Raw genomic sequence first — 9,362 nt, forward strand, 5'->3', positions numbered from 1 at the left:
TGCAGGCCCTGCCTTCCCCACAGACCCCACTCTGGACTGAGGTCCCATCTTATCTCTTGCCTGGACTGCTGTACCTGTTGCTCTGCTCTGTCCTTAGCTCCAGGCTTGCTGTCTCCAACCCAAGACCGCCCTGCTGCTCAAACAAGCCTTCTAGAACGCAGACACAACCCTGTCCCTCCCCTGCTCAACTCCAACTCCTCTAAAACTCCAGTCCTCCGAAGTCACCCTTTCCTTTCATAGCCACACACAGCGACCCGATGGCCTCCAGCCCGTGAGCTTTACAGAAAGTCTGGACTCCCTTCAACAGTTGTGGTTTCCACACATTTTCCTGGGCACCTTTCAGTCAGAATTCTACTCCTGTTCAATTTCTGATCCCTTCTGTGTTGGTCAGAATTCCTAGGACAGTACGTGACAGAGCCCCCTCAAGCTAGCTCAAGCAACAGAGAAGAATTGTCAGAGAGGTCCCTTACTGGGGGCATCGGCAAAGCAGGCTTCCGGCCGGACTGGCGCCCGAGCCTGGAAGGCCACCCGAACCTCCTCTCCCCTGCTCTTCCCTGCTCCCTGCGTGTGGAGGCTCGTCCTTTCAGCTTGGCCCTCTCCTAATGACCCTCTCCATGTAGCTGCTGCACTTGGCATCTCTATTTCCAAGACAGATGGTCTCTCTGTGATGCAAAGTTTTAAAATCCCTGGGAAGGACTGTGATTGAGTCAGTTCAGATCAGCTGTCCACTCCTGTACCAACCAACTGTGGCCAGCGCAGGGAGGCCTCTCATTTAGCTAGGCTGGTCGACTGCACTGGGCCAATCCACAGCGGCCCACTGCTGATCAAATCACCTGGTTGGAATAGAGCATGCCCTCTCAAGGGGGGCAACAGTGCCCCCAAGAAGGGAACAGAAGTTCTTGCAGGGCAGAACAATCTTGGATATTATAATGGTTGGTGGCCCTCCAAAGAACCATAATACATAACCAGATAGTATTAAAATTTCATAGTGGGGAGGGCAATTAAGGAAAAAGTCTAAAACGTCTCCTTTCGGGGGCATGAGGGGTGGTGATAATGAAAAAAATAAATATTGAGCAACACTAGAGTAGAGGCTGACGCACATCTCAGAAGGATGGGACCATTCTGGACAAAACAAAGAAATGTCCAGTCCCCCTTCCACTTCCTGCAGCTGCTGACCCCCCTCCAACCCTGTATCCTCACACAGCGCAGCACCCCCTCCTCATTCCCAAGCACCATGACACACGCTGGTGTGCACAGTGCCCTTCTTCTGAAGATGGAGAACAGCCCTGTCACTCATGTTCACTGACCATTCACACTCGGGGAAGCCCTTCCTGCCCATCCTGTCCTCCTTGGACCTGGTCAACCCCGAGGTCCTTGTCCCCTCTTTTCTCTCCAAGTCCCTGGGAAATCCCTAGCCCAGATCCTTCTCCATCTTGGATACCAAGCTAAATCTAGGCATTTCCACTGTTTGAATTTACCAAGCAAATCACCCACCTTCCTTCCAGACCACCCTGAGTTCATCTTTCATAATCAAAAAGAACCTTGAAGGCATATCAGAAATAAAAAGCCTCCTCAACCCTGGAGTCTGCTCCGAGGAATACAAATCTCACAAATGACAGTTTTCTTTGATGCAAAGTTTTAAAGTCCCAGGGAAGGACTGTGATTGAGTCAGTTCAGATCAGCTGTCCACTCCGATACCAACCAACTGTGGTCAGCGCAGGGAGGCCTCTCATTTACCTAGCCTGGTCAACTGCAGTGGGCCAATCCACAGCGGCCCGATGCCCAGATCACAGTTGTAAACAGGCTTTCTTCCATCAGCACAGCCTCTGGAAGCCAAGAAGGGCTGGCCTGAGGATACCCCAGAGGCTCACGGGATTTGTGTGCTTTGTATTGTTCTTGTTGTTTGTTTTTAGCCCATTACATTTAGAGAGGTCAAGTTCAGACTTCCATGACCTTCTAGGTTCCCTTAAGTCCCCAGGGGTGAGATGAGGATTCAACATGCAGAGAGTACTTAAGGGAAGTACTCCCAGGACAGATTGGGAAGAGAAGGGGCAAAGCAGGACAGAGAAGGCAAGCGAGTCCCGCAGCAGTGAGATGCCAGGCCAAGTCCCAGTCTCCCCTAACCCCGCAGAAGCCCCAAGTATTAGTTACACCTGGAGTTCATCCGCCTCCAGCCAAAGGAACACCAGCCAGTCAATGGCTAAGCGTCTCTTTGAGGGTTGGGGGATGCAAACTCCTGGATACCTGGGGATCCCCACCTCATACAAAATACAGTTCTAGTTTTCCCAAGAGCACTCCACGTCAGAGGAGGGGATTGGTCTGGAACCACAAGGAATGCCCTGCCAGGGAGGAATGGGGCCGAGCACCTATGTGCCTGCTCCGCAGACACATAGAACCAGAGTGGATCTACCTTCCTTCCAGCCTGTCCCCCATGCCCTGGCCCTACGCTGTGCCCACCCAACCAGGCCCCCAGCCCAGCCTACCTGCACTTGGCCAACTCCTTGCTTTTGCTCACCCTGCCTCCTGCATGTGGTGTAAGGTCTATCCTTCTCCATCGTTTAAATCACTCAAGGTGCTTCTGCAACACCTTCTCCTGAAGTTCCCTTCGTCACTCCCTGAGCTGCCCCACACCTTGCACCATCTCTCAGCTCCCATCACAGTTCCTTCTGCCCAGACCTCACAGGCTCCACATCCCTTCCCTCTCCTGGCACACTCCCCACACTCCCCAGGCCATGAGCTTGGCCTTGAGGTCAGAACCTCTGCTCTCTGTTGAACAGGACCATTGGGAGACTGGCCGTGGAGATGCCCAGTGACATGTGCTGAAGGGCACTGGTGGGCCCCGTGCCAACCCATCAGCTCTCTTTCTGAGTCTGCCCACCCTTCTGACTCCTGCCAAGCAATCATCTCCTGCCAGGAGCCTGCTCTGACCAAGCCCATCTGACTAGGTCCAGCAAAGCCATATCCTAGCCCAAGACTTGGAATGGGGTTTCCACCCTGTCACCTTTAAATGAATGGGGAGATCTGGTCAACTCCTCCTCAGTGTTTCCCATAAAGATTCCCCACCACCACTGGGGCCAGGCTCTGTGCAACAGAGGGTGGGGGAGCAGAAATAAACAGAAGAGGGGAGACTGGGGCTCTGCCCTCAGGAAGGGATCCCTGCCTCCTCCCCAAGCTGGTGGGAGGCCAGCCTCAACTGCCCTAGGAGCACTGAGAGAACAGTCCCCAGTGAGGAAGAGCCCGGGGCTGACTCTGGCCTGTGAGGTTTCAGGGGAGGGTCATACTTGGGGGCTGGCACCGTCAGGTCAGGCTGCCTTGAGGAAGCAGGTGCAGGTAGAGGGGAGGAGGACTTGATGTAAAGTGTCCCAGGCAGAGAGACCAGAGTAAACACAGAGTATCTAAGGTTCTTAGATCTCCAGGGCCTGTACCCACCTAGTCTGCAACCTCCAGGAAAAGCTAAATGCCCCACTAATCACATTCCTCAAATGCTTTCCCCTCATATCCTAGAAGCTTTTAAACTCCCTACAGCAGGCCCACCCTTAGAACAGTTCCAAGGGCTGCTTTGGCGCCTTCCAGACAGCAGGCCTCACCTCCTGAGCCCAGACCCTGCTCCAGGCTGGACCTGTCCCCACCGCAGGCCAATACTGCTCAGCCCTGCCTGACATTAGGATCCTTGAGCTACCTACTGAATCATATCAATGCCTGAGGTGTCCCCCCACCTCCCCAACCTATAATCAGAATCCCTTGGGGGTGCTTGGCGGGGGGACAGGCATCCATGCATTTGTTGTCATTGGTGTTTGGTTTTCTTTTTTTAATTTAGCATTTATTTTCACATTTACAGAAAAGGTGGAAGAATGATCAGAAGTATACCATAGACCCATTGCCCACATTTACCAATAATTTACATTTTGCTTGACTGTTCTGTGTGCGTGTGTGTATTTCTGAACTAATTGAAAGTAAGTTAGAAAACCCCGTGCTCCTTTATCCCTAAATGTGTACTTTCTCAAAGCAAGAATATTCTTTTACCCACAGTGTAGTTATCAAAATCAGGAAGTTGAACATTGATACAATACTATTATTTAATCCAGACTCCACATTCAAATTTCAATGATCCCAGTAGGCTCTGGAGCCTGGTCAAGTTCCCCAGATAATCAGAAGATGCCCTCAGGCCCCCACATGAGACCCACCTAAGCCACTTGGTGCTGTGGCTACCACCCCAGCCCCGCCCCCTCCTCCCTTTCTCAATCCCTCTCTCTCCAAGTTGGAGAGCTACTGCCCTGGCAAAAGGGGCGGGCTGATAAAAGGCATTAACCCTTTGTCAGCAGGCTGGACACAGAGGTTGGCCCCGGGCGGCAGGGCAGAGCCGCTGCCCAGCACCCGCTATAAATAACCCCGAGGGGCGGGCTGTGGGGCGGTGTCACGCCGCCCTGGCCCGGGGGCGGGGAGGGGGGAGAGTGCCCCCTGGGCCCGCGCCTAACCTTGGCCTCGGCGCGTCGGTGGGGAGGGAGGGGGCCAACGGGACTCCGGCTGGGGGAGGGGCAGGCGGGGCGGGACCTTCGCGCAGGGGAGGTGCGCTCCCTTCCCTAGCCGCCGCTGGCATGGGGGGTCCCGCAGGGCCCCCGCACCTCCTCCACGCCCCACACCCACTCCTCTGCCTGCTTTGCCTCCTCCCGCCGCTGCTCAAAGTAAGTGCGGGGCGTGGGGGTCGGCCTGGGGGGGCGTGGGGGGGGGCGCCCGGGCCCTGGGAGCTCCGGGGTGGGACGCGGGTCTCAGTGCTCCGTTACTGGACCCGGTTTCACTCAGCCCAGTTAGGAGCTGGGTGAGGGAGGTCTCAGGACTTGGTGGCCTGGTTGAGATTGGGGATCCCCGTATGGGATGAGGGGTGGAGATGGATCTCCTGCCTTGATGAGAGAGGCAGGTGGAGAGGAGAGGAAGCTGACGCCAGCGAGGATGGGACATGGAGGCCCTTTAGGGCTGAGCAGAGCATTGAGGGTGAATCTCTAGTGTCTAGGGCATGCCCTCCTCTGGTCCAGAAATTCCCTATCCCCTGGCCGTTTTGTCGCCTCCCCTCTGGGTCCCACTCCATCTCCCCCTCCTCTGGGTCCCACTCCATCTCCCCATCACACCCTCCCTCACCCCACCCCAGTTCTAGCCCTCCCCACAAGGGAACAGGAGAGACACGCCCTCCGTCTCCTGCCACCCTGTCTCTACCTTCCTCTCAGTGCCTTAAACCCAGGTCCAATTGAGCAATGGGACAGAGGAGGCACTGGGAGGATCAGCCTAGCCCAGGGTTTCTGAAAACAGTGGGCACACCCCAACCCCTGCCCTGTGGCCCGAGTCAGGGTGTGCAGGTGGATGCTGGGGTGGAGGATGGATGGGGCCTATACAGAAGGAGCTGACGAATTAGGGGTGAGGCTAGGAGGAAATGGTTCCCAGAAACAGATGCAGGAGGAACCCATCTCTAACCCTCCCCCCATTTTACAGACGGGGGCACCAAAGCTCAGAGAAGGAGGGACATCTGTTCTAGGTCACACTTCTCCTGAAGGACCACAACATTAAAAGCGTTCAGAGAGGCAGGAGGGGCCCAGAGGCCACACGATTCAGGGGAGAAGAACCAGGCTAGAAGTCAAGAAACCCAGTGTTGTCCCGAATCTACCACACACCAGCCTCTGGGACCTTTTCCTGGGCCTCGATATTCTCATATACACAGACGACTCATTTGTTTAACACTCATGCAACAGATAGAGAGCGAGCAGCCACTGACGGTGGCAAAGTGGCTTTGCCAAATCCCTGCTTTGCTGCTTAGTGGGTGACCTCAGACGGGTTACTCAGATTTTCTGAGCCTCGGTTTCCTCCTGGGTAAAATGAAGGTGATATCAGTGCTTCCTGGATAGAGTTATCATGAGGAATAGCTGAGATAATGTAAGTAAAGCTCTCAGTACTGTGCCTGGCACAGAGTAAGCACTCAGGGAATTCAGCAATGGTTTTGTGCCAGGCACTAGAGGCAAAGCACGAGGCCCCCAGGGGCCCTGCCCTCCCAGGGGGTCCGGTCAGGGGAAGAGAGAGGTGGTCAGTACCCCCTGTGGGCAACCGATCCTGATACTTGCCAGGTCCTTTTTTTTTTTTTTTTTTTTAAGATTTTATTTATTTGACAGAGACACAGTGAGAGAGGGAACACAAGCAGGGGGAGCGGGAGAGGGAGAAGCAGGCTTCCCGCCGAGCAGGGAGCCCGAAGCGGGGCTCGATCCCAGGACCCTGGGATCATGACCTGAGCCGAAGGCAGATGCCCAACGACTGAGCCACCCAGGCGCCCCTTGCGAGGTCCTTTTAATGACATTGAAGGCTGTACTTGGGATGAGTAGAGGTTGTGGAGTGGGTTCACTACCACCTGCATCCTCCCACCCCCACCCCAGATGCCCTGGACTTTGAGCTCTTTTTGCCTCCTGCCCCTCATTCTCGAGATACATGCCTTCCAAGGGAGCCAGCTGTGAGGCGCAGGCTTGCTCCTTGACCCTGCCCTCTGGGGGCCATGATGCCGACTGCAGAGGCTGGTGAGCCAGAGAGGTCGCTGCCCCAGAGTCAGGCCAAGTTGAGGGGTGGGGGTAGGGATCTGTGGGCGGGTCCCCTGGGTTCTGGGGGTGTCAGAACTGGGAACCGGGGAGGCAACAGTCTGCATCCCCTTAGAGTCAACCAGACCCTACCCCTAGCTCCCTGGTAGACCCCAGCCTGAGACTGAAGACTGGTCACATGTAGCCCCCCAGGAGAGGAACTGAACCGTGCGCTCTCTGGCCCCAAAGTGCAGGCTTCCTTGTGGTAACGGCGTTTATTTCTGGGTCCTCGTCCAACTATTCCAAGATTTCCGCTCGCTGTGAGAAGAGAACATGGAACCTGGAGCCGGCGGTGGGAGGGAAGGCGCCACAGGAGGGACCTGGCCTCCAGCTCTCTCGTTCACTGAACTGGCATTTAAGGAGGACGTTGCGCAGTGGGGACCTGAGGGGGAGAACCCCGGCCCATGGCCCCTGCCCTACGGAGTTGATGGCCTAGAAGGAACTATAGGCAGGAAGAAAATAATGGTGAAGAATCGAGTGTGCATTTACAAATGCTGGTCTTTGGAACTAAGAGAAGTGTGTGCGGGTTATGATAAAATCTGCTGGGCGGTGGACAGGACAGCTGGGGTAGGGACGGGGCGGACCCCAGGGGAGAGCCGCGGGGAGAGCCAGCAGTGGGGGAAGGCCCGGACAAGCCCCAACCTTGAGAAGAGATGGTGCCAGGCTTTGGGGGTCTGTGGGCCCTGGTGGGATCAGATTTCCGTCCCGAAAGCACCGGGAGCTCTGGGAGCTTCCTGAGTAGGGGAGAGACCTGCCCTGATCTGCCATTATGGAAGTTCCAGCTGGTGGTTTAATGGGGAGGACACCCTGACCAGGCCCGCACTCCAAGAGCCCAGAGGAGCTTTGACCTTGGTGCTCCCGGTCGCCCTCTGAGGCCTTTGGGAATCGGCTTTCTTGAGGCTGCATATAATCATGAAGCCTATCTTGTACACCAGGCTCTGGGCTAAGGGCGGAAGGTGAGATAGTTCTTTGCAGGCGGAAATGGAGGTGGAGTGAGGCTAAGTAATATGGCCACTGGATTCCAAAACTCTCCATTCGAACCTTTTGAACTACTCACCTTCCCCTCTGTGAAGACCCCAGTAGTCTACCAGCCCCTCTTGGCTGGGTCCAGCCTCTTGGACCTTGGATGCAAAATACTCTTGCCCCACCCCCAAGGTCTCAGAACAGCCCTTCTGTGGCCTCTTGCTCCAGGTCCCGCCTTCTGGTGGGGCCACCTGTCCCAAGAAGGCTGAGCAACGAGAGAAGTCCGGGGCCCCAGAAGCCTGGCCCCTCTTAAGCTGCACAGCCCTCCCCAAGACCAAGGCCAGGGCCCCACCCTTTCCCCACACGCCCAGGGTCTACAGCGCATGGGCAGGGAGCTCCGGGGTCATTTGCCAGAAGCTAATTCATCTAATAACTTTTCCCCAAAATTCAGCTACTTTCTGGGTAGGTGACAAAGACAATCATCCAATTTATTCTCTGTTTTTTGCCACTTTGTTGATGTTTATGTACTTTTTAAAATACCAATTTGTCTGAGAGTACTGCTTACTTAATTTTGTATTCCTGGTAAGTCTTAAATTTGCAGCACTTTATGAATTACAGGACCATTCTGTACCTTCTCAGCTGTCATTTTCTACTTTATCTGATTTTAGCCATTATTAGGAGTCCTCAGCCAGTTTGTCTAAAGTGACTTTATTCAAAATTCTTATTTTTTAAGATGTCATTTCAAGCCCACCAGAGGGAAGGGTAGATTATTCAATAAGCTTATTTTGTTTATTCCCTTTTGCATCTACACAGTGCTTACCGCATGCTCAGCACTGTTCTAAGCACTGATATGCATTACCTATTTTAAGCTTCAAAACACCGCTAGAGGATAAAACCATCATTACCCTCATTTTACAGATCAGGAAGCTGAGGCAAGGTCATGTGCCCAAGGTCACTCCTCTAGTCGTGGCAGGGTCAGGATTCAAACCAAGCAACGTGACCCCAGATTTTCTTCCCTTTACAAAAATTTAATCAAGATACTCAGATGCCAAAACAAATCAGAATGGAGTGACTTTTAGTTCAACTAGACATTAGATGAGTTGATAATTAAGGAAATAATTTGAGACCTAGGGACCTGTTCTAGGGCCTCCTGCAGGGCAGCCCACTCCCCCTTTGTTGGGCCTTCCCCCTCCAGTGCTTCCTCCATCCTCAGACATCTGTGTGAGAGCCCAGGGCTTGGCATAGGTAAGGGGAGAGGCATGGAGAAGGGAGAGCCACAGGCTGTCAGAGATGAGAAAGAGCACATGATAAGGAGAGGCCTGGAAGTTTCTCCAGGTGAGCTGTTGGTGGTTAGAACTGGATGGGAGAGTGGGCATCTTAGGAAGAGATACCTGACTGGAGCCCTCAGGGATGGGAGGGCCCACAGGAAGCTGCTGGGGCCCTTGGAGTCTTCACTTGAAGTCCAGCACCTGTTAAGTTAGAATTGAGTATTAGTCTCCCCTTCCAGGAAGCCTGCCCAGATACTCCAGAAAATAATTCCCTACTTCCTTCATATGACCTCCAGCCCCTTACCCTCTGCCTCAGTCAGCCTCAGCTCCAGCACTGCCTCCTGTGTGTCTGCTCAGGGCTCAGAGTCTGCCTCTTCCTCACCTCCCTGCCGTACCCCCCCCCACACACACACCTCCTCTTTCCCCCTTCTCCTCCCTTTTTCCTCCTCCCTTCCCCCTCTGCTCTTCCTCCTGCCCTTGTCCCCCTTCCCCTGTCTCCCCCTTTCCCTCTCTGGCCTCCTCCCCC

The 9,362-nt window shown here is 54.5% G+C and overlaps 1 protein-coding gene across 1 annotated transcript in view; it reads left to right on the forward strand.

Annotated features, from left to right (window-relative positions):
• Positions 1–4,552: 4,552 nt before the first annotated feature.
• LOC145716521 (uncharacterized) overlaps positions 4,553–9,362 on the forward strand; it is an 11,459-nt gene continuing 6,649 nt past the window's right edge. The window contains exon 1 of the mRNA XM_081800319.1: positions 4,553–4,682. Within this exon, the coding sequence (XP_081656445.1) occupies positions 4,596–4,682 (87 nt within the window). The 5' untranslated portion in view covers positions 4,553–4,595. The remainder of the gene's footprint in view (positions 4,683–9,362) is intronic.

The sequence above is a fragment of the Leptonychotes weddellii genome, chromosome 12, assembly GCF_054177405.1.
Source record: "Leptonychotes weddellii isolate Sample4059 chromosome 12, ASM5417740v2, whole genome shotgun sequence".
Taxonomy (NCBI): Eukaryota; Metazoa; Chordata; class Mammalia; order Carnivora; family Phocidae; genus Leptonychotes; species Leptonychotes weddellii.